Genomic DNA, 25057 nt, shown 5'->3' on the forward strand with positions numbered 1-25057 from the left:
CAGATGTGACAGATGGGAGCCCTGTGTGACTGCTAGATGGGCCTGGCACCTGAAAGGGTACTTCAAGGTCAGCTCCGGCCTTCTGTGTGGCAGCACTCGGGAGCCCGCCGCGGGCTGACCGGACAAGGAACCACGTGGACACATACACAGTCACCACCATATCAAATTTATTATTCCAATGGCACTAATACAGCTGGGGGTGCTCACGGTGACACTGCACAAAGTTTCCTGCCTTCTAGCTTCTGTCCAAAGATAAAGGTCTACCCGCTTGTTCCTTCCCCCTTTCTGGGGGAAAATCCACTACGGGCCATTTACCCAAATAAACCTCTTAATGCGTTCGTTTTTTTTTTTTTTTTTGGACATTTGAGTTTCTGAAATGGAAAAAAAAAAAAAACTGTTGAGCGTCCCATCCCGCCTCCCCCACCCCCACCGGCCAAATAAGTCCCTGCTGCCAGGGCATTTCTGTTGCCTCTGATATCCTGAAATAAATATCGAAAGAAACGGCATCGAGTGTTCACGTTGAGTGATGGCACAGAGTGGGCCCCAGAACCCGTCAGGCGGAGCGTCACTGTGGACAGTCTCGAGGTGTCATGGAGAACGCGAGGGCTTACGTGGTCGATCGTCAGCCGGGTGCAGGGGCTGTGCGGAGTCCCACCCGGGAGGGCGAGCTGCAGGGAGGGCGGCCTACAACTTGTCCAGGAAGTTGTCCAGGGCTGGGATGCCTTCCTTCAGGCCCTTGCGCTTGCGTGTTTCGGCTACCACCTGGCTGGGGCGGCTGGTGTTGTCGAAGGGATCCCCGGGAAGGATCTGCCAGTGGTCGAAGACGCACTGGGGGAAGGCCTGGCCACCGGTGTTGGACCTCAGGTCAGCAGTGAAGCCTGCGGGAAGGGACAGGGCTCACTGGCGGGCTCGGGAGACCCGGCTCCTGCTGCCACCGTGGCAACGCCCGGGAGGAGACACTGGGCACGTGGAGATCAGAGTCCAGTCACCCCGACCGAGTCACGCTAACGTTAACGCTACCCTGTATCTCGCCTGGGCCCTGCACCAAGACCGCTCGCTAGTAAGGGACACAGTGTTGGCCACTCGGGGGCCTCCCTCTGCCCACCCACAGTACGAACCCGAGCTACTTGCTGCTGGCTTCCATCTTGGCCCCAGGTTACCCACCCAAGTCGTCTCCCCCTGCAAATTCACCACGTCCACGTGATGAGCAGACCACGTGATCCCCCACAAGCGTGCCGTGCCCACCTCCAACGGGCAATAGTTTGCAGACCCCATCAGTGTCTCATCGGACCGGCTCTAGGCCTCGCTGGAGGCAAAACCGGCCACGCCCTCGACCAGGCTGCCCGGAACCGGCCAGCAGCGGGTGAGGCTGCACTGGGCCGGCACTTACCGAAGGACTCGTTCACAGGCAGGTAGGCCTTCACGACAAACATGGGGGTGCCGGCCACCTGGGACTCCTCGAAGACGTGACCCCGCTTTCTGTTCAGGACGCCATAGATGCCACCGACCACTTGTTCCGGACACTGTCAGGAAACAATGACTGTTCTTAGCAGCTGTCGAGCAAGACAAGACCCAAGAAGAGTCGAAGGACCCGGCCCCCCCTACCTGGATCTCCACAAGGTAGATCGGCTCCATGAGACGGGGCTGGGCGGTCAACACGCTGGCATAGAGACAGCGCCGGGCAGTGGGGATGATCTGGCCGCCACCGCGGTGGATGGCGTCCGCGTGCAAGGTCACGTCGTGGACGTCGAAGCGCACGCCCCGCATGTTCTCCTCGCACAGGGCTCCCTGCACAAAAGGGCGTGACCGCCATCAAGGTCCTGGGCCCGCTGCAGCCTTCTCCTCCAGAAAGGGTAATACAGCTCTACGCCAAGGCCCCCAGGGGCCCCCCAAGACCAAAGTGTCACGTCCTACCCAACTCAGCCTCCCTAGGACGCTCTTCCCAGGATGCAAGGCCCTGAGCCCTTCACCCTCACGGAACACGGCCCCCCATCCCCCAGCAGGTGTGAGTCTCCTGCCTGTCCGAGAACCCCACAGGTGACTGATCCATCGTGAGCCGGACTCTCGAGCGGCCCCCTCACCTCTTTGGTGGCCCACTGGAAGCCAGCTACCACGCTGTCCTTGATCTCGTTGAGGTACTGCACACCCTTGGTGATGTCGGTGAGGACGTTGGGGCCGGTGCCGTCGGGCCCAAAGCACCAGATCTTGCGGGCCTCTGCCACGTCCCACTCGTACTTCTCGGCCAGATAGCGGGCCCGCTGCTTGAGCTCCTGGCGGGCGGACACCTCGCCCTTGTCAATGTCCTCGGCCAGGCCGTCGGGGAAAGGCCGCGCCTTCATGTACAGCCGGTTGTGCTTGTTCGGGGACTTGGACAGGCAGAGCACGTTCGACTCCTCGCTGACCGTCTCCCGATAGGACACCACAGGGTCGGATTTCTGCAAAAGTCGTGAGAAGGTCAGGCCAGCCCCAGCCATCAGTGACCACCCAAGAAACGCGTTCAGAGGCTCCTCCTGATAGGACTCCTGAGTGTCACACACACACAGATCCAACTTCAGTTCCTTGCCAAAGCAGGGAATGAAAACCAGAGCACCCAGAAGCCAGGGTGACTACGGTAACCTAACCGTCTGCCACCTTCAGGATCTCCAGTTAGAAACAGCTTTTAAAAAGCAGAACCCCCCCATGGGGCGCCTCGGTGGCGCAGTCGGTTAAGCGTCCGACTTCAGCCAGGTCACGATCTCGCGGTGCGTGAGTTCGAGCCCCGCGTCAGGCTCTGGGCTGATGGCTCGGAGCCTGGAGCCTGGAGCCTGTTTCCGATTCTGTGTCTCCCTCTCTCTCTGCCCCCCCCCCATTCATGCTCTGTCTCTCTCTGTCCCAAAAATAAATAAACGTTGAAAAAAAAAAAATTAAAAATAAATAAATAAATAAATAAATAAATAAAAAGCAGAACCCTCACGCTCCAACGTATGCCTCGCACAGCAGACATATGCTACCAGTTTCCTAACCGCACAACTTCTCCGCCAGGAACACGTCAAGGGAAGAGGACGGAGGACCCTGCAGACTGGAGCCTGAACCCTGGACTCGGTAACCTCTACTTGCCTGCCGTGTACTGGGGACAGCAGGCCTCGGGCCAGGTGAGCCCGGGGCAGGGCCAAGCCTCACCTTGATGGGAATACACGCGTGGTCCTCCTCCAGGTCCTTCAGACAGATCTCTAGGTGCAGCTCGCCAGCCCCCGCGATGATGTGCTCCCCTGACTCCTCGATGATGCACTACAACGGATGGAGGGTCAGCCCCCGGCCCTGACCCCAGGACACTCGGAACCCAGGAAGTTCCAGACCGACAGGTGGAAAGCAGGCTCCAGAAGCCCTCTAGCTGGAGAAGGCGGCCTCCTGGACCCGGGGTTTTCAGGGAACTCCGGGCTCACGGGAAGCAAGAGCTCCCAGGTGCTTTTGCTGTTCCCACCGTTAACCTTCCCCAATGGCCTGCTGCACGGCCAAGCCGGAGAGCTCTAAGCAGCCTACAGAAAAGAGCGGGGACCCCCAACGAGAAACCAACACTGCTGCACAGCAGCTCGGCAGGGGAGGTGTGCTAACACCTGACCTTCCAAGTATCCGCAAGTCCCCGGCACGGTGTTTGGCTCCGCCACAGCTAAACCACGAACTAACCACCCCCGGAGGAGCGCTGCCCCCGGCCAGGACACCCACCCACCTGCACCATGGGGTCCGACTTGGCCAGGCGTTTCAAGCCCTCCACTAGCTTGGGCAGGTCGGCCGGATTCTTGGCCTCCACGGCGACCCGGACAACGGGGCTCACGCTGAACTTCATCACCCGCATGTTGTGGGCATGCTCGAAGGTGGTGATGGTGCCAGTCTTCACCAGGAACTGGTCCACGCCCACCAGGCCCACGATGTTCCCACAAGGCACATCTTCGATAGGCTCCACGTAACGGCCCATCATCAGGATTGTTCTGGGGGAGACAGATCATCAGTGCGCCAGATCCCCTCCTTCTGGATCCTGTGGCCCGCCACCCCCAGCCTCAAATGGCGGTGTCATTCCCCCCACCCCGGGACCCAAAGCCCTGGCTTCAGTTACAGTTGACATCGCTGAGGCCTCTTGCACACCAACGTGCTCATTCCTACCTCCCGTTTAGGGCTCCACACCCAGCCCAGGGCTGACAGGAGGATCAAAAACACCTGAGAACCCGAGGCAGGCGGGGTGTGGGGGCCCCAGCAGCTGGTGGGCTGGCGGAGCCGGCCCTTCCCAACACCTGTAACCGCAAAGCTGGGAGACAGACCGTCACCAGAGGCCTCCTCTGGAGTCCGTGCCGGCCCTCCAGGTATGCGACCAAACTTTGGCCACCACCTCAAACTTGTGGCACGTGTGTGTCCGAGTCAGAATACATCTCTGCCCACTGCTTCCCAGTGCGCCCAGGTAAGCCCGTCAGTTTTGACGGTTCCTTTACCCTCTCGGGGCCGCACCACCTTCTGTCGCCCATGAGGGGCGGGGGGTGGCACGGACCAATCTGGAACATACCAAGAACTGCCAGGCACCTCACCTCTGGATGGGCTTCAGGTACAGGTCCTCCTTCTTCCCAGGTGTGTAGTTGGGTCCCATGATCCTGACCTTTAGGCCAGTGGACACCAGCCCCGAGAATACGCGGCCGAAGGCATAGAATCGACCTTTGTCGGAGGTCGGCACCATCTTGGAAATGTACATCATCAAGGGGCCTTTGGGGTCACAGCTTTTGATGCCTGAGGTGTCAAAGAAGAATCCCCAGAGGGGAACGTGTGATCTCCTCAAAGCCCACCATCCCAGGATCCCGCGACCGGAACCGTCCTACCACACGGCCACAGGCTGGGACTGCAGGTGAACCTCACGTACCCATGGCCGCCTCGTCGTCTGGGGGCCCCTCGTACAGGAGCTCACAGCGGTACTTCTGGGCCGTCACGGGGGAAGGCAGGTGGATGGTGATCATCTGCAGCAGGGCGTCCCCAGCAGGTAGCCAGCGGCGCATCACAGCCTACGGGAAGGAACGGGAGGCTCAGGGACACCCCCTGCCCTCGCGACCCTGAGCCCCGAGTGGCTCTAAAACACGCTCAGGTGCTGGGCTGCCCCTCCCAGAGAGACTCCAACACCGCGGGTCTCCCATCCACCCTACAGGTGGTGGGGCTGTGGCTCACGGACTAGGGGGCAGGGCCGGCACCCCCCCCCCCCCCCCCCACCGCCTGCCCACACTCACCTTCAAAAGTGGTTTGCCTTCTTTGTCTTTGTCTTCGCTGTCCAACTTGATGTCCAGCTTTTCAATCAGCTTGGCAGTCTCCTCCTTCTTGAAATTCATGATCGCAACGAATACCTAACGTGACAAAAACAATACAGTGTGTTTGGGAACGTGCTGGGAAGCCTGAAGCTCCTTCCTGCCCCGGCCCACAGTGAGGGCAGTGCTCCAAAGTCCCCACAGCCCAGCACTGAGGGCCTGGCCCAATGCAGGTCCCAGGAAAAGCAGAACATGCTGTCACAAAACACAAATCCGCTCTGACGTACGCGCCACGAACGTGTTCAAATTCACGCTCCATTCACTAAACCAGCAAAGCCCCAAGCTCGTCTCCTCTCCCCTACCTCTAGACCCTCCGCCAGGGAGGCGGACTCCCCTCTACCCAGGAATCTGTAGCTGGCTTGTCAGGGTGCAGCCCCAGGGGCCGAACCTCTACCACTGCGCCCTCACCCTCCTCCAGCAGCCACCCTCCAACCCGGCTGTGCCCAGCCCCAGAGCATCCTGTCACCCACCACAGCAGGTCAGGGAACAGCTCCTCGGGACAGGCCCAAGGACAGCCCAGGAGACGCACATCCACAAAACGCCCAGCCGCTCACCTTAAAGATAGGGTCCAAGATGAGCTGGCAGAACGTCCGCGGCAGCTTCTTGCCATCAGGACTGGTGGCGGACTTGCTGAACTTGCCGTTGGCTGGATCAAAATACCTGGCGGACGAGACCCAACTCAACCGTGGTAGGACCAGGAGAGACCCGAGGGGCCAGGGAATCAGTTGTGCAGAAGGAGCCCGCTCAGCCCCCTCCCCCCCACCACCACCCGTGGACCCCCCCGCCCCAGGCCCGCAGGGATGCTGCAGACGCCCCTGCTCCTCACACGTGGCGCTCACCGGTCACCCCACAGCTTCTTCATCATGTCCTCCACTTTCTTGGCCCGCTCAGCAGGTCCCAGCTGGCCCTCGCCCTTGGCGGCAAACTTGGCCACGTACATCTCTGCAAACTGCTTCAGGGTGAAGGCCCAACCGTGGAGTCCCGACCCAAAGCCCACAGTCCCAAGTACAGGGTCGATCTGCAAGGGCAAAGGCAAGAGAAAGCTGTAAACAGAAACAGACGGAAAACAAAGTCCCCGGGCGCGGTGGGCCTCAGACATCAGATTTCTTCAATAGCCATCAGGTCAAAGTGAAGAAATTTCAGTCATCATTGACAAGACCCAGCTCTGCTCATCCCCTGGGGGCGGGGGGACCACTAACCCTGAGGGCACGGTCTGCAAGCAGAGCAAACTACCCCACCGCTTCCCCAAAAGTTAGTTTCAAAAACGGTCCAACCCCATTCTCGGTCACCCTAACGTTTCTGGCAAGCCCGCTCTCAGAACCACCAAGAATCTCCAAGGGACCCCAGACTCGCAACAGTGCTTCCGAGGGCCAGCACCTCCCCCCGCCCAGGAACAGTCACAGCCCCTCCAGGATGAAGAGGACTGTGGCTCCCCCAACAACACGTGAGATAAAAATACTGGGAACACCGAGGCAGACGGCGAGCTAGCCGAGGAACCCTGCGTTTCACCGGGCAAGCGACATACCATGATGTTGCCCATGGGGCCGCTCTCGCCCTCCCCATAGGTGGAGATGATGACGTTGACGTTCTCCACGATGCGCTGGAAGGTCTGGTAGAGCTCCTCAGGCTCCAGCTGCAGCTCGAGCAGGGCACGGTCCATCTTGTTCATCATCAGCACCGGCTTGATGCGCTCGGCAATGGCCTGCCGCAGCACCGTCTCCGTCTGCACACACACACCTGGGGACAGGTGGCTCCATCAGCCAGGGGCAGGACAGCCCCACGCCCCAAACCACACGTGAGGGAACCCGCTACTTACCAGACACACAGTCCACCACCACCAAGGCACCGTCGGTGACACGGAGGGCGGCGGTCACCTCCGAGGAGAAGTCTACGTGCCCAGGTGAGTCGATGAGGTTGATGAGAAAGCCGGAGCCATCCTTGCTCTGCTTGATAAAGTTCAAGTCGTTCTCCGAAAGCTCATAGAAAAGGGAGATAGCCCTGAAGAGATCAGGACAAGTTGGGGTGAAGAACAAACTCATCTCCACTGTCCTCCCCGTGACCCCTAGAGTAAGCCCAGCTTCATGGGCAAGGAGAGTCAGCAGGGCTTTCTTCAATCCCTATGGGCCTCTGGGGTCACTTAGCGACTGGGGTTCAAATCTAGAAAGAACGCTGAAATTTCTTTCCTCTCCCCGGAGGCTTTAGACTCCCCTCGCCGAAGCCATCGCCCTCCGCGGAGCAGGCCCACCTCCCTACTACCAGCTGTAAAGACCAGCTCCTTGGAGCCTACCCGTCCAGCCCCCTCATCCTGGCTCAACACCCTGGACTCTAAACCTGGACCAGGCGACCCCAGACCACCTTTCACCCTTGCCCCCATCCACTCCCAACTAAAAGGAGCCTCAGGACCAACAAGCCAGGCGAGTCTCGCGAGTTACCGACGAAAGACAAACGGCGGTTACGGTCAGTTTGCTTGGGTGTCACCGTGGTCGGCTGGGGCTAGAGAAGTCACTGGGGACGCCCTACGCAAGGGGGCTGTTTGACAGCATCCCGACCACCCAGGAGCACGCTCCCAGACTTCTCCAGGCAGTGCCCCAAGAGCCCCTTGGCCTGGAAACGGGGACGCCCAGGGGCAAGCCCCCTCCCTCCCCAAGACTCCCCACCCCCGACACCAGCCAACCACCCCTGGGCCTCTCTGGTGGCGGCAGCTTCCCCTCACCAGACCGAACCCCCCCCCCACTCGTCGTTCAAAAACCCAGCCCCCAGGGTGTTCAAATCCTCCCCCGGCAGCCTCGGGAACAAGCCGGTGCCTGCTGTCTGGGCCCCCCACCCGCCCAGGACCTGGGTGAGCACCTCCCCTCCCCTCTGCAGAGGGCACCAAGGCTCACGTTGACTTAATGGTGATGCATCGCTCCTGCTCGTCCTTCCGGGTGTCGGTGAAGCGGGTCTCCCCGGCGCGGGCGGAGGCGATGATACCAGCCTTGCACACCAGCGAGTCCGTCAGCGTGGACTTGCCGTGGTCCACGTGGGCGATGACGGACATGTTTCGGATGTTGGCCTTCTTGTCCATGATGGCCCGGATCTGATCTACTGTGAAGTTCACCTGGGGGGGGGGGGGAGGGGGAGGCTCAGGCCAAGCCAGGACGGCCTTGGGACTTCAATCGATCGACTGCCAGGCGACGGCCAGGGGTGGCCTGGACCTGGGACAGCCCCAGCTACCACCCGGAACGGCCCTTTGCGGACACCCTCTTAAAGACACCACCTGTCCCATCTCGGAAGCACCAAATCCCACTTGTCACTTAGAAGCAACAATCCAGATCGAGGGCCGGGGAAAAAGCCCGCAAGTGACGGGATACACCTGTCGGAGGGCCGCGACAGCTCCGTCAAGCGTAAGGGAGAGTCAATACTCCCCCGAGGACCCCAGCCCTGTAACCGCAGGAGTCCTCCCCAGCGTCCCCCAAAGGGTGTCTTTGAGACCCAAGGTCACCCTGCACCTGAGGGTCAGACCGGGCCACCCACCCCAGGGGGTTTCCACCCACGCCTCCCCCGGGGGTGCGGACAGCTGGCACAGCCCCAGCGACGCGTCAGCCTCCGTTTCCCCGCTCCCCTGTCAGCCTTTCACGGTTTGGACGCGCGGGGAGGACAAGACGCTGGACCAACGTCACACAGCGTTAAGAGAAGAGCTTTTTCAAGAGGTCCTCGGCTCCCCGTTTTCCCACCTCGCTACCACCCGCGGCACCCGACGGAACACCAACTCCAGCTCGCGACCCGCGGGTTACATAAGGCGGCTCCCCTCGCCCCGCTCCACACGGCGCCCGCCATTACAGCATCTGCCACATCATCATACCCCCCTCCCCCCCCCCGCCCCGACTCTGCCCCAGCTCCCAGCCGGGCCCGGGGTCCCGGGAGGCGGCGGCGCCCCTGGAAGCGCGGAAGGGGCTCGGCGAACGGCGCGACGCGCAGATATGGCGGCGGCCGCTTCCCCGACCCGAGGCCCGCCGGCGCCGCCATGTCTCCTCCAGGTCTGGGCGGCCCCGGCGCCCCAGACCCGGGAGCGCCGGTCCCGCGGAGGCCCCGCCGCCGTTCCAGGCCACCAGCCGGACAGCGTTGCTCACCATGGTGGCGGATGGCGGTGGATTCTCCCAGGCAGATCCGAGCGGGGCGAGTCGCGCCAAGGATGGCGGCGACGACGGCGGAAGAGAACGTTGACGTCAACACCCGACCTTTTATAGGCAGAAGCCGGTTGGGCGGGTCATCTGACCGCGCTGCGGGGGCGGGGCGAGAAGAAACGCCCAGCGCAGGCGCAAGGAAGCGCTCCTCCGGTTAACCCTCTAGACGCTGGCGCGGCTGCCGGAGTTCCCGGGGGCGGTGGTCTACTGGGGCTGGGTGCCAGCCTCCGGAATGCGATATTCGGGTGCAAAAAGCGCAGAGCACCGTTTTAGCTGAGACTATTAATCGGAGTAACGATATCAGCTTGCAAAATGCCAAGCACTTCTGTTAAAAGCCCTTTGCAATGTGGGAAGTGTCTGTGGATTGTACCAAAGTCAATGGTCTGGTTTTGCTCTTATGTAAGATGATCCCACTGGGAGAAGGTGGAGGACGGATACTCGGGACCTCTCTGTACTATTTTTGCGACTACCTGTCTATAATTATTTCAAAATAAAAACCTTGTTTGAAGGCACGTACTAATCACTGATTTATCCCCCAAAGATAGATTGGTTTTTATCTATACCATAGGCAATGGGCTAGGTGTAGTCGCCATAGCAATAAACGAAACACCTCACTAATTGCACCACTGTACCCGTTCTTACAGTAGGTACTCGGATTTTTCTGTGCCTCCTTTTCTTCATCTGTCAAATGGGGTGATCGCTGAGGGAGAGTAAGGTTAAATACATTCGAAGGGATTAGCACCGTGCCTGACACAGCACTCAATGTAGCTATTTTAATTAGCTATCATTGCTATTAATACAACGTTTATTTCAGGGGCATAGTTTGCCACTTCTCAGGCATGGGGCTCAACGCTTTCCAGGTGTAATCTCATTTTCGACTTCATTTCCTCTGTAGCGGGAGGTACACAAGACTATTTTGCATTTGTGTCCTAATCTGACCCTAAGAAACTATTGCAGTTCAGATCTTTGGCTCGAGGGAACAAACTGGCATTCCATTCGGTATCTTTATTCTTTATATAGAGCCAAGCCCAATGCCTGGTACATAGTAGACCCTTAGTAAGTATTCCTTATGTCATCCCCAAATGATATTCCCGTTAGCACAAAGAAACCCCTGAGGTAAATCTTCCCCTACACTCGTGCTCTCAAAAGGACTGCACTGCTTTTCCTCAGATAAGCACCTGCAAAAGGCAATGCAAATTGGAATCTGAACTCCGAGCCTGTGCACTCCTTCCCACAAATGCTTTGCGCATTTTGCTTTGTAAAGCTCTGTCCAGTCGTTGATTGCATTCACCCTCGGGGTTATTTCGGGGTCTTTGAACACCTACAGCTGTGTTCATGACACGTTTTGATGTCAATTTTACAAATTAACATCAAATTTACAAACATGCAAATTTACAAATATGCATGCGCCATTTGAAGTAGCTGGGTATCAGGTTTCCATTCTTTTTTTTTTTTTTTACATTTATTTATTTTTGAGAGAGAGAGGGAGACAGAGATAGAGCACAATTGGGGGAGGAGCAGGGCGAAAAGGAGACGGAGAATCCAAAGCGGGCTCTAGGCTGTCAGCACAGAGCCCGACGCGGGGCTTGAATTCGCAGACCGTGAGATCATGACCTGAGCTGAAGGCGGACGCTCAACCGACTGAGCCACCCGGGCGCCCCTCAGGTTTCCCGTTCTTAGTTAATTTCTATCTTAAATGTATTGCGCGCCCACTGTGTCCTGGGCTCCGTATTAGACACTTCGCAGCACTTCCTTTCAAATTAAGGCATCTCAGAGATGAAAAGCAAAGGTTTTCGTTAAGAGGGGGTTCAATTTGCTCTCACGTGAGCAGAATGCTTATTACGAAAACTGAGCGTAAACTGAATAAGCCGGGGAGAGTTTAACGAGGAGAATAGTGAGATTGAAGTCCTTCCCTCCGCTGCTACTCTTCGTGGGGACGTGTTCAGCCCCACAGCTGCCGGGATGGGACCAGGTACACGCACGGTACCTGTCCCCACCGCTATTCCCAGACCCACGTTCAGCAGAAGCCTGGGGAAGGTACCGGGCTTCAGCACAGAGCAAAAGCAGCTCCAGCCAGGTTCAGGGTCTGCAGTAATAAATACAGGCCGAGGTAAAGGGCGGGGAAGAACCAGGAGAAAAAAGTCGCCTCTGCAGGGAGGCTCAGCTGCGCATGCGCCAGCCAAGAACTCTGTACCTCCGGGAGGCGACGGCAGCGGCCCCTGCTGACCAGCACCCGCCATTGCACGCCCCTCGTGTATCTGCCTTTTGATGCACTTGGAGCGTTTATGGAACGCCGGCCACCGCCCTTGAAATCAGTGAATTCGCATAATCTCCCTCACACCCTGGGCTTTGGCTGAGCTCCTTTGTGCAGGAGATAGTTGAGGCTCAGAGAAGTTAGAGGATTCGATCGGAGTCTCACAGCAGATGAGAGAAGAAACCAGCGACTCACAAAGTCACGGTTTGCTGGTGTATTCGTACAACCGAAGGTTCTTCAAGCCTCAGGAAGGGAGGCCGTCCTGCCACCTGCCACCACGTGGATGGACCCGGAGGACACTATGCGCAGTGACAGAAGCCAGACACAGACACGTCCTGCGTGACCCCACTCACAGGAGGTCCCTAGAGGAGTCCAGTCCACAGAGACAGAGAGTGGATGGTGGGAGCCCCTGGGGGAGGGCGGGGTGCCCGGGGGTGGGGAGCCAGTGTTTCATGGGGACAGAGTCTCCGTTTGGGGAGATGGAAAGTTCTGGAGACGACGACAGAGGTGGCTGCACAACAGTGTGAGCGTGCCTGACGCCGCTGAGCTGTGCACTTGGAAATAGCTGAGAGGGTGAATTTTATGTTATGTGTATTTTACGACCATAACAAAAAAATGAGTTGAATCAGGGAGCAACTCTGCCCCACTACTATTGCCTGGATGGGTTTCAGATGTGGTTCAACGGAAGCCAGACATCATGAGTTTAAATTCTTTTTTTGTTTATTTATTTTTGAGAGTGAGGGCGGGGGAGGGGGTGGATGCAAGCAGGGGAAGGGCAGAGAGAGGGAGACAGAGAATCCCACAAGAAGACAGCCGTCCACAAGTCCACAAGAGAGGCCTCGGGAAAACCAGCCCTGTCGATGCCTCGATTGCGGGCTTCTAGCCTCCACCACTGGGGGACAATCAATATCTGGGTTTTTTTTTTTTTTTAATTTTTATTTATTTTTGAGACCGCGCGCATGCACACAAGCTGGAGAGGGGCAGGGAGAGGGGGACAAAGGATCCAAAGTAGGCTCTGCGCTGACAGCAGAGTCCCACAAGGGGCTCGAATTCATGAATTGCGAGCCCATGACCTGAGCTAAAGTCAGAGGTTCAACCGACTGAGCCACCCAGGTGCCCCCGTACCTGTTGTTCAAGCCCTGCCGTGTGTGGTGTTTTGTTATTAAGCCACAGCAAACGAATCCAGCTCCCATTGTGGGACAGAAACACTAGGCTCGACGTTCCAACTATTCCTTCTACGAATATTTATTAGCACCTAATACTTATCCGGCAGGGCTGGAACCGGGATTAGGAAAGCGGATGGTTTCCCTTGGGCACAAAATTTAAGAGCACTCCAAAAACCTCAGCCGCACCGTCAGTGCAGAGCCCGATGCGGGGCTCGAACCCACGACAGGACCAGAGTCACAGATCTTTCCCCTTGCCTCGGGGTCCAGCATGGCTCTTCCGTGGGTCGTTCTGCTAGAGGCCCGTGTGGAACCAGCCTTGGGGAGAAAGCACGCATGCTGCTCTCCGGGGAGAGTCGTGCAGTTTCAGGGGAGTCTGGCGAGGCCAACCGGTGAGAACAGCAGCTCCAGGGCAACGCTGATGTCCAAGGTCCCTGAACAAGGCTCTAAGGAAAAGACAGACTTGCTTCTCCCCTCCAGAGGGGTTTTGCCATGGGAGCTGTAAAGCCCCAGTTTACGGAGGCTTAAACCGACAATCCGACCATCCCGGAGGACAAGTAAAGGTGACAGTCTGGTCTGGGGCTCCCAACATGCCCTTAGGGACTTGATTAGAGCCCTAGGCAAACCGTTTTGCCTTTCTTTGCTTTTAAGCTGCTCCTGGGACCTCCAGCCCAGGCTTTCCAGGGGCCCCACCTCTCCCCACCCACAAAGACACCCATCAGCTGTGCGGCCTGGCTCCACCTTATTTGCCTGGAATTCTTCACCTCCCTCAGACCGGGAGCTCCTGGGTTTCCTGGTTGTCTCCAGGGACAAAGCGTCCCTGCCTTCGGGGAGCTGATTGGCTGGTGGAGGAAACAGTCAATCAAATATGTGCACAAATTGAACCTTTCAAGTTGGGTGGGAAGGAGAGAGAGAGACCGAGCAAAGGAGAGGGCAGAACAGGGCAGGGCTATGATCTAGCCTGGGGAATCAGGGAGGGCTGCCTGGAGGAGGTGACTCTTAAACTGCTCCAGGAAAGATGAGAAAGTGTTCAATGAGCCAAAGTGGAGAGTGTAGTCCAGGGAGGGGGAAGAGCAAATCCAAAGGCCCTGAGGTGGCAGGCACAAGGGAAGAAACAATGAAAGTCAAGTGGCTCTCTACCTATTCGACTTCTCACACACATGGGAGGGAGCAAGTCGGTGGCTTTAGCTGGACTGCCCGGGGCATGACTCCAGGACAGCAGAAATGGCTACCTTTTTTTTAAAGGGCCAAGTAGAAAGCATTTCAGCTTTTTGGGCCACAGGGCTTCTCACCTCTGCTGCGTCACCACCACAGACACCCTACACGAATGGGCGCGGCTGTGTGCCAATAAAACTTTATTGATGGATGCTAAAATTTGACGTTCATACAACTTTCGAAAGACATGAAATATAGGGGCACCTGGGTGGCTCTGTCGGTCCAAGGGTCCGACTTCGGCTCAGGCCACGATCTCAGGGTTCGTGAGTTCGAGCCCCGCATCGGGCTCTGTGCTGACAGCTCAGGGCCTGGAGCCTGTTTCCGATTCCGTGTCTCCCTCTCTCTGCCCCTGACCCACTCGCATTCTGTCTCTGTCTCTCTCAAAAATAAAAAAAACATAAAAAAAATTAAAAATAAAATAAAATAAAATAAAATAAAATAAAATAAAATAAAATACAGATTGTGACCAGAAGTGCCCCCATGTCTCTTCCAGTCGCCGCCACCCCAAAGAAACCACCATTCTGTCTTCTAACCACATAGATGGGGGGGTTGCTCTTTGTGAATTTCGGGCATGTTGAATTACGCAATGTGGCCTCTTCTCAATGCTGTATTTTTCTTTTGAGACCCTGGCACAATGGATTCGCCCGTTTCACTGTTGGTGGGCATCTGGGCCGTTTCCAGTTTGGGGCAGTTTCGACTCACGCTGCTATGGAACATTCTAGCGCATGTCCCCACAGCACTTCTGTTGGGGACATACCTTGGAGTGGAATTGCTGAGTCATACAACCATGCCTGATTTCAGCTTCAGTGGACGCGTCCTTTTACCAAAGTGCAAACCAGGACGATTTTGAAAGTAAAAGGGATCCTGATTTAATTATACCAGGATGATGGTTGTAAACCAGGCTGGTCCGGGGACCCTGGGATGCATGGATCCCCCAGAGAATAAGGGAGCATATGAGTAGAGACCCCAGTGAGAAGAACCCCTGATGTATGGGGCAATTCTGTCCCCCGCGGAACGCTGGGCCGTGTCTGGGGGACATCTGTAGTTGTCACAACTAGGAGGGCTCCTGGGAGCAAGTGGGCGGGGACCGGGGATTCTCAACACCCCACAGTGCCCAGGATGGCCCCACTTTAGAGAATGATCGGGTCCTGAATGTTGTTCACGGTGTTGAGAGTGAGAAAAAAAACCTACATGCGATCTTTTGTTTTGTTTTGTTTTATTTTAATAACGTGCTCTAGGGGCGCCTGGCTGGGTCACTCAGAATATGTGATTTTTTTTTTTTTTTATTTTTACCTTGGTGTTTAATGTTTATTTTTGAGAGAGAGAGACAGAGAGAGAGAGCGGGGGCGGGGCAGAGAGAGAGGGAGACACAGAATCGAAAGCAGGCTCCATGCTCTGAGCCGTCAGCATAGGGCCCGATGCAGGGCTTGAACCCACAGTCAGATCATGACCTGAGCCGAAGTTAGACACCCAACCAACTGAGCCACCCAGGCGCCCCTAAGAGCATGTGATTCTTGATCTCGGGGTCGTAGGTTCTAGTCCCACACTGGGCGTAGAGATTGCTATAAATAAATACATACATACATACGTAGATAAGTACACAAATAAATACATAAATAAATAAAATGCTCTCCATTTTTCTAGTGTGAATGATATTCATCTACCCTGCACATATCTAGTGGGTACCTCCTGTCTGCCAGACATTGACTGAGGAGCTGGGGACACAGGACAATTGTCCTATCCTGGTGGGGCTTATGTTCTAATGGGACTGGCAGGGAGAAGCATGAATAAATGAATACAGTGTATGGTTATGTCAGATGGCGAGAATGCTGGGAAGGAAGGTGAAATAGAGTTAGGGGCTGGGAGGAGTGGGGACAGATGGTAATACACACTTTATATGTTTAAGGAGATAGCAGAGATCTGAAGATCAGGGAGAGAGCAATATGGGAGCCTGGGGGAAAGGCATTCCAGGTGGGAAGAACATGTGCAAAGGCCCTGGGGCAGAACCATGGCCTGGAGTGTTGAAGGAATGGTAAGGAGGCCCTGTGCCTGGAGCAGAGTGAGGGAGAGGGTGAGAGGGAGGAGGGGAAGGGAGAGGAGGGAGGGGATAGGGCAGGTCGTGCAGGGCCTTGGGGGCCCCTGGGAGGATTTGAGTTTTTACCGCCAGTGATTCTGGAGCCCTGGAGGGCTGTGGGCACGGGAGGGCAGGGCCTGACTCGGGTGCTCACGGGTGCCCTCTGGCGGCCACTGCGGGGAGGACGGACTGTTGGGGGGGGGGGGGGAGGGAGAGCAGACAGCAGTAGGTAGTGTGCTGGTCCAGGCAGGAGATGATGGGGGCTGAGGAATGGGTCAGGAGATGTGGTCGGGCTGCACATTGGAGTATTATTATGCCTTAAAGAGGAGTGAAGTTCTGACACATACACGGTGTGGATGGGCCTAAAAAACAGTGCTCAGGGGCACCAGGGTGGCTCAGTGGGTTAATCATTCAACTCTTGATTTTGTCTCAGATCAGATCTCACGGTTTGTGGGTTCAAGCCCCCCATTGGGCTCCGTGCTGACAGCTCAGAGCCTGGAACCTGCTTCAGGTTCTGTGTCTCCCTCTCTCTCTGCCCCTCCCCTGCTTGCGCTGTCTCTCTCTCTCTCTCTCTCTCTCTCTCTCTCTCTCTCTCAAAATAAACATTAAAAAAAATTAAAGAAAATATGATGCTCAGTGACACAATCGACGTAAAGTTCATATAGCATATGATTCACTTTATAAGAAATGTCCAGAACAGACAAATCCATTGAGACAGAAAGTGAGTCTCTCCGGGATTTCTTTTTTGGGGACCTAGAAATGTTTTAAAATCAAATATGGGGGCGCCTGGGTGGCTCAGTCGGTGAAGCGTCTGACTCCGGCTCAGGTCATGATCTCGCGGTCCGTGAGTTCAAGCCCTGCATCAGGCTCTGTGCTGATGGCTTAGAGCCTGGAGCCTGCTTCGGATGCTGTGTCTCCCTCTCTCTCTCTGCCCCTTCCCCACTTGTGCTCTGAATCTCTCTCTCTCAAAAATAAATAAAATGTAAAAAAAAATTTTTTTTTAATTAGAATAGGATGATATCAGAACTCACTATTCACATAAACACCTTGATTCTATGTATTTCACTCCATCCCCTCTGCCCCCACCCTGGTCCAGGACGGCATCATCACTTCCCTGGGTGACCGCACTCACCTCCTCCCTGCTCTCCTGCCTCCACTCGTGCCCCCCACAATCCATTTTTCACAGCTGTCAGAAGGATCTTTGTAAGCACAAATCCTACCTTACCCCACGTGCTAGTTACTTTTCTGTGTCCCCTTTCACTGGGCCGTGGCGCCATATTTTGCCCAACATGATTCTGGACGTTTCTGTGAAAGTGTTTTCGGATGAGATTAACACTTAAGGCAGTGGACTGTTTTTGTGTTTGTGCTAAGCAGGCCCCTGCCAAGCAGGTCCCAGTCCGGGACACGCAGCGTACCTGTAAAATACGTATATAATGTACGTGTTGCCGTCAACATCTCAAGATCCTTCTTTTTTTTTTTTTTTAATTTTTTTAATGTTTGTTTATTTTTAACAGAGAGAGCATGAGTGGGGGAGGGGCAGAGAGAGAGGGAGACACAGAATCCGAAGCAGGTTCCAGGCTCTGAGCTGTCAGCACAGAGCCCGACGCGGAGCTCGAACTCACAGACTGAGAGATCATGACCTGAGCAGAGGTCGGACGCTCAACCGACTGAGCCACCCAGGCGCCCCTCAAGATCCTTCTTTTTGCTTCAGCCTCCCTAGAATATTGCCTTCACCCTCATAGCCCAAGATGGTGCACCACGTGTCCACATTGCATCCAATAGGAAGAGGGAGAGAGGAAAAGGGAAAGGAAGTGTACATATCATTACTCTCATTGGCCAGAATTTAGTCACATGACCACGCCTAGCTGTAAGGGAACCTGGGAAACGTAGTCTTTATTCTGGGAGGCTGTGCCCAGCTTACAATAGGAAGTCCTATTACTGACAGAGAACAGACACGGGGGCACAATTCATCGTTACCACCCTGTGATACTGCTAAGAATTCTGTGAGCCTTGCCACCTCTTGGAACACCCAGCACAAATTTTTCTGCAAATCACGCATTTCCTAATTTACCGGTGCAGAGCTTGGGACGTATGCTAGAATTCATCTCTGCGGAATATATTCCTAAAAGTGAAATTGTCGGGTCAAATTGTATGGCTACTTTTAATTTTTAATAATGACACGAATGTCTAGGGGCACTTGGGTGGCTCAGTTGGCTAAGTATCCGACTCTTGGTTTCAGCTCAGGTCATGATCTCACAGTTGTGACGGTCATGAGATTGAGCCCCCTGTCAGGCTCCACGCTGAGCTGACAGCACAGAGCCTGCCTGGGATTTTATCTCACCCTCTACCCGTCTATCTTTATTTTTTATTTTTTTTTCAACGTTTATTTATTTTGGGGACAGAGAGAGACAGAGCATGAACGGGGGAGGGGCAGAGAGAGAGGGAGACACAGAATCGGAAACAGGCTCCAGGCTCTGAGCCATCAGCCCAGAGCCTGACGCGGGGCTCGAACTCACGGACCGCGAGATCGTGACCTGGCTGAAGTCGGACGCTTAACCGACTGTGCCACCCAGGCGCCCCGTATCTTTAATGTTTAATAAACAAACATTAAAATATTTAAAATTAAATAATAATAATAACACAGATACCTAATATTATACATGGGATCTAATTACATACACAGCTGTTAAGCTGCTTCTAATGTTTTTTTATGAATATGTATTTTATAAAGTGCGCCTGGGTGGCTCAGTTGGTTAAACGTCCAACTTCGGCTCAGGTCAGGATCTCGCGGTTTGTGAGTTCGAGCCTCGCGTCAGGCTCTGTGCTGACAGCTCAGAGCCTGGAGCCTGCTTTGGATTCTGTGCCCCTCCCCACTCATGCTCTGTCTTGCTCTGTCTCTCAAAAATAAATAAATGTTAATATATATATATTTTTAAAGATTTTATTATTTTTAAAGTTTATTTTATTCATCTTGAGAGAGAGAGAATCCCAAGCAGACTCTGCACAGTTACCACACAGCCCGATGCAGGGCTCGAACTCACGAACCATGAGATCATGACCTGAGCCGAAATCAAGAGTCAGATGTTTAATGGACTGAACCACCCAGGTGCTCCTAAGATTTCATTTGTAAGTAAGCTCTACACCCAATGTGGGGCTTGAACCCACAACCCTGAGATCAAGAGTCACATGGTCCACCAACTGAGTCAGGCAGGTGCCCCTATTATGAATTTTTTCAAAGGTACCGTGGTGGACAGACTCTTAGAGTGCCCCTGCCAATCCCCGCCTCCTGGTATTCATGCCCTTGTATAATCTCCTCTCTTCGAGTGTTGCTCAGACCTGTGACTTGCTTCTAACTAACAGGAGACAGCAGAAGTGGAGGAAGTTGTTCCCGTAAATAGGTTACCTAGGATTGCAGTCTCCAGCATGTGAGTTGTCTCTCTCACTCGCTGGTTGGGATAGAGTGAGCGTTCATGTTGAGAAAGTTCCTGTGACGGGTCCTGGAGGGTGGCTTCTAGCTGACAGCCAGCTAGAAGCTGAAGCCCTCGGTCTTCCAACCGCAAGGAACTGAATTCTGCCCATGACCTCAGCACATTTGGAAGTATGTCCTTCCTCAGTCGGGCCTCCAGATGAGATCACGGCCCAGCACACATCTAGATTTCAGCTCAGCATCTAGGAAGGAGAACCACACGGGCTTGGATGCCTGAACTACAGGAACTGTGAAACTGTTGTTTCAAGCTGCTGAATGAGTCGTTATTTGTCACACAGCAATAGCTACACATTGAAGCATAAAGACTCATCATGTATCACTCACAGGTACTCAACAATGATCAAGCTTTTGCCAGCTCGTGATAATAATTCCTATTATGACATCCCTACTCTATATTCGAATTTTACGGAATTTCTCAATAATGTTATTTTACTGTTTTCTTCTTCTTTTAAATGTTTATTTATTTATTTTAAGGCGGGGCAGGAGGGGCAGAGAGAGAGGGGGGAGGGAGGGAGGGAGGGAGGGAGGGAGGGAGAGAGAGAGAGAGAGAGAAAATCCCAAGCAGACTCCATGCTGTCAGCACAGAGCCTGACTCAGGGCTCGAACCCCCGAACCGGGAGATCATGACCCAAGCCAAAAAAAAAAGTCGGACGCTCAATCAACTGAGCCGCCGGGGGTGGGGGTGGGGGGCTAGGCCCTTAGGAAAAAAAGAAAACAACTTTTTACTTTGAAATAATTATGGATTCATAGGAAGTTGCAAAGATAGGACAGAGAGGTCCCCTGTGCCCTTCACCCAGGCCCCTCCCTACGGTGGCATCTAATGCAACTACACTACAGAAGCCAGGAAGGGGACATTGGTATAATGTGTGTGTAGCTTTGTGTCATTGGTGTATACAATCTCATAACCACCACTGTCACCAAAATACAGACCTATTCCATTCCTCCAAACATCTTCCTTTTGCTATCCCTTTTCTGTCTCCCCTACTCCGCTCCCCATGGCCCAGCCCTCAGGCCGTTCCACTAATCTCTGTTCCGGTTCTCCAATTTTGACAGTTTGAGAATGCTGTATAAATGGAATCACACGGTGTGTAACACTTTGAGATCGGCTCCCCCCCCCGCCCCCGCCACGTAGCATAATGCCTTCGAGATTATTTTGTCCTTTCTCGATTAGTGGTGTAAGAATACATCACAATTCTAGGGGTGCCTGCCGGCATCCGTCGGTTAAGTGTCTGATTTTGGCTCAGGTCATGATCTCACGGTTTGTGAGTTTGAGCCCCGCGCCAGGCTGTGTGCTGACGGTGTGGGGCCTGCTGGGGGCGGGGGTTCTCCTTTTTCCTCTCTCTGCTTCTCCCCGGCTTGCATTTTCTCTCTCAAGACAAATAAATAAAAACTTGAGAAAGGCAAAGATAATTTTTTAATTTTTTATAGTTAAAAAAATGCGTGAAAAAATATACATAACACAAAATTCACGCTCAATTCTATTCCATCAGTCAATATGTCTGTGCAGAGGCCAGCACCACACTGTTTTAATCACATAGCTTTATAGAAATTTTGAAATCAGGAAATGTGAGTCCTCAAATTCATTCTTTTCTTTTCTTTCTTTTTTTTTTTTAAGATTGTATTGGCTATTTGGGGTCGCTTGTGATTCAACACTAATTTTAGGATGGGTTTTTGTATCTCTGCAGAAAAGTTGTTGGGAGTTAAACAGGGACTGCATTGAATCTGGAGAGCAATCATTTTAGAGCATATTGAAATCTTAATAATATGAAGTCGGGCATGCAAGGAATGGGAGAAAATATTTGCAAATCATATATCTGATGGAGGGTTAGTGTCCACAATATATAAAGAACTTCTGCAGCTCAACAACATAAAACACAACCCAATTAAAAAAGGGGGGGGGGAGCAAAAGACTTGAACAGACATTTCCCCAAAGAAGACATACATGTGGCCAATAAACGCATGAAGAGATGAGAAATGAGCATGAATCCTTAGGAAATGCAAATCAAACCCCCAATAAGGTACAACTTCACACCCATTAGGAAGCTATTGTTAAAACAATATGAAAGGTGGGGGGCTGGGTGTCTCAGTGGGTTAAGCTCTCGGTTTGGGCTCAGGTCATGATCTCACGGGTTTGTGGGTGGGAGCCTCCCATCGGGCTCTGCACCAACCGCATGGAGCCTGCCTGGGATTCTCTCTCTCTCTCTCTCTCTCTCTCTGCCCCTCCTCTGCTGTCTCTGTCTCTCCAAATAAATAAACTTAAGAAAAAAAAAAACAATTTAAACAAAATGAAACAAAAACCAGAAAGTAGCAAGTGTCCTGGAAGATGTGGAGAATCAGAGCCCTTGTGCTGTTGGTGGGAACACAACATACACTAACTAGCCATTGTAGCAAACCCTGCGGTTCAAAGTTAAACATAGAGCTACCCACGTGACCAGCAATTCCGCCTCTGGGTATTTACCCCAAAGAGTTGAAAGCATGGTCTCAAACAGCTATTTGTACACCTGTTTTCATAGCAGGATTATTCAGAATAGCCAAGACTTGGAAGCAACCCAAGCGACCATCGAGGGAGGAGCAGAGAAGCAAAAGGTGGCCCATCCACACAACAGAATATTCTCCAGCCTGGAAAAGGAAGGACATCGTGACACTGGCTACAACGTGGTAGGTCTGGAGGACATCACGCTCATCAAAATAAGCCAGAGAAGGGCGCCTGGGGGGCTCAGTCAGTTAAACATCTGACTTCGCTCAGGTCCTGATCTCACAGCTCATGAGTTTGAGCCCCGCGTCGGGCTCTGTGCTGACAGCTCAGAGCCTGGAGCCTGCTTGGGATTCTGTGTCTCCCTCCTTCTCTGCCCCTCCCCTGCTCACGGTCTGTCTCTGTCTCTCACAAAGATAAATAAACATTAAAAAATTTTTTTAATAAAAAAACGATTTTTACCGTTATGCTTTGCGTCTTTTATCACGATTAGAAATTAAGGAAGAAAGAGAAAGAATGGAAGGAAAGAGGGAGAGGGGGAGGGAGAGCCAAGTCTTGCTTCACAACTGTTTTTGAACAGCGCTTGAGATTTTTTTTAAACGTTTGAACGAAACAAAAGCATATTTTATAACACGTGAAAATGATATCCATTTCAAATTTCAGTGCTTATAAAGTTTTATTGGCACACAGCCTATGCCTGTTTGTTTACACACAGCCCACAGCTGATTCTGCCCCATGATGCCAAGGTCGAGTGGCTGCTAGAGGCACTGTGCGCGGGCTGCAAAGCCAAATATATTTTTCATCCTGACCTTTACGGAATATGTTTGCTGTCCCGCGACCCAAAACAGTGTTTGCCATATAGGAGGTGCTCAATATACGGAAAGCTTACTACTAAATATCTCAGTGGAAGCGACTGACGCGGTTTATGACGGTGTTCTCTGGACAGCATTGAACCTGGGTTAAGCTTCCGCCTCTGCCAAACTCAGGTGGGTTCCCATCTCAAAGCCTGTGTTTCTGCATCAGAAAATGAGGGCCAACTAGAACGGTAACATGCAAAGAGCCTCATCTGGCAAATCTGGGAGAGTAAGAGTACGGCAGCCTTAGCTACTGATTGTCACTGTCCCTCATGAATCCAGGCCCCAGCCTCCACAATGAGCAATTCACAGTCCCTTTTGTCTCATCCACTCTCCCCCTTCCCCGCCCGCTCACTCTTAGTATTTTACAGCAGATCTTGTATCGTGCCTTCTGTAAATACGCCCAAAGTATTTTTCACGTTAAAAAAAAAAAAAAAACCCAAAAAACAAACAACTTGAGAAATCTGAACATCTGTACCTGGGTTGATTGTACTGTACCAACATCGCTTTCCTGGTTTGGGTAACACACGGTGTTTTCGGAAGACGTTATCGTTGGGGGAGGCTGGGGGAGGCGGACGAAAAACTCTCCGTACTATCTTTGCAATTTCTTGCTCATCTGAAAACGGTTTTGAAAGTTTCAAAATTGTGATGAAAATAACATAAACCCTGTAAAATTCGGGTCTGGGGGAAGTGAGTGAGGTCACATGCATTTGCTGAGGTGGATGCTACCTCGACTTAAAAATTTTGGTATTTTTGTCATCATGGATTTTTTTTTTTTTTTTTGCCTTCTCCTTCTCCTTCTTCGTTTTAATGTTTATTTATTTTTTTTATTTCCAGAGGGAAGGAGGGAGAGAGAGTGCGCAGGTGAGCAGGGGACGGGCAGAGAGAATCCCAAGCAGGCTCCAGGCTGTCAGGACAGAGGCGGATCAGGGGGGATCAGGGGCTCTATCTCAAGACAGTGCGCTCACGACCTGAGCAGAAGTCAGGAACGGATTCTCTAGCAACTGAGCCACCCAGGTACCCCTTTTGCGGTTGCTCAACCATCGAGCCACCCAAGCGCCTCGCATCCTTATTAAAAAAAAAAAAAATCACATTAACATATCTTATAACCTAGTGATTTGGGGTGCTTCCTTAAATTTCTCTTCATTCCTGCCCTGAGAATCATGAACTCAGGGTATGAGCCCTGGAACACACGTTTTCGAATTTATTTTTATTTTTATTATTTTAAGACTTTAAGGACACTTGATCCCTAAGGCGGGGCTGGAACTCACGACTCCGACATCCAGAGTCTCACGCTGTTCTGGGCCAGCCGGGCGGGCGCCCTGGAAACACACATCTTTGCTCTCTCGCCTCCCGCTTTTGACACAACCAAGTTTGAGCTGCGCGGCCCGCGCGCGCTGGGGAGCCAAGGAGGGCTCTAGGGCAGGGGAGGCCCCAGTTAGCGCGGATTCCAAAGGTTACCGTGGGTGGGGAGGCGGGACCCGCGGGAGGGTCGCTCGCAGGGGCGGAGCAGCGCGGGCTGCAGGGAAGCGGGGGAGGAGGTGGTCCTTCGCCGGTCCGGGGCCAGCCGGGGGGCGCCGCGCGCCCGCGCCCCCTCGCCCCCGGCCGCGCCAGGACCCGGATGTGCGGCGCGCGGGGCGCCGCGCCGCTAGGGCCGCACCGCGGGGCGAGGCTGGGCGCCCGACTGCAGGCGCCGGCAGTCGCTGCGCTTGGAACACCCATCCCCTCCCCCGAGGCCGCCGGGCCTCAGGGCTCGCACCTGGCGGCCGTCCTGCGCGGGGGCCGCGACACCTGGCTGCATTGTTGTCGCCACCGCCCCCTCCTTCCCTCCTTCCCTCCCTAGACAGGACCCAGCGCTGAACCCCACCTGTGCAGGGCTAGTATCCCTTTAAGAAGCCAGACGCCGCCAGGGGTGGGCGTGGCTGCCGCGAGCGAAGGGAGGGTGGCGGCGTCGGGCCTCCCTGATTGGCCCGAGGCCCGGGCGGCGGTCGCGCGCGCCTGCGCACTGGGAAGCACCTCTCGCCGGCCGGGGGGAAGGAGGGCGCGCGGGTGCTAATTGGCC

General features: G+C 54.0%; 1 protein-coding gene, 1 long non-coding RNA gene and 1 other non-coding gene across 3 annotated transcripts; all 3 read right to left on the reverse strand.

Annotated features, from left to right (window-relative positions):
- Positions 1-145: 145 nt before the first annotated feature.
- On the reverse strand, positions 146-9537 carry EEF2 (eukaryotic translation elongation factor 2). The gene is made up of 15 exons (XM_030336922.1): positions 9422-9537; positions 8195-8409; positions 7129-7310; positions 6838-7049; positions 6152-6330; positions 5867-5972; positions 5238-5351; positions 4880-5018; positions 4554-4749; positions 3707-3965; positions 3160-3267; positions 2082-2435; positions 1606-1788; positions 1391-1523; positions 146-878 (listed from the first exon to the last, which is right to left on the reverse strand). The coding sequence occupies exons 1-15, from the start codon at positions 9422-9424 to the stop codon at positions 685-687; spliced, it is 2577 nt and encodes an 858-aa protein (XP_030192782.1). The 5' UTR covers positions 9425-9537; the 3' UTR covers positions 146-684.
- On the reverse strand, positions 6402-6466 carry LOC115509519. Its single transcript, XR_003967406.1, has one exon. It is a non-coding gene; the product is annotated as a small nucleolar RNA SNORD37 (small nucleolar RNA).
- A 9790-nt stretch (positions 9538-19327) lies between the features above and the next one.
- LOC115498975 lies at positions 19328-25038 on the reverse strand. The gene is made up of 5 exons (XR_003964039.1): positions 24755-25038; positions 23474-23611; positions 23096-23216; positions 22127-22287; positions 19328-19850 (listed from the first exon to the last, which is right to left on the reverse strand). It is a non-coding gene; the product is annotated as an uncharacterized LOC115498975 (long non-coding RNA).
- Positions 25039-25057: the final 19 nt, after the last annotated feature.

The sequence above is a fragment of the Lynx canadensis genome, chromosome A2 (genome assembly GCF_007474595.2).
Source record: "Lynx canadensis isolate LIC74 chromosome A2, mLynCan4.pri.v2, whole genome shotgun sequence".
Taxonomy (NCBI): Eukaryota; Metazoa; Chordata; class Mammalia; order Carnivora; family Felidae; genus Lynx; species Lynx canadensis.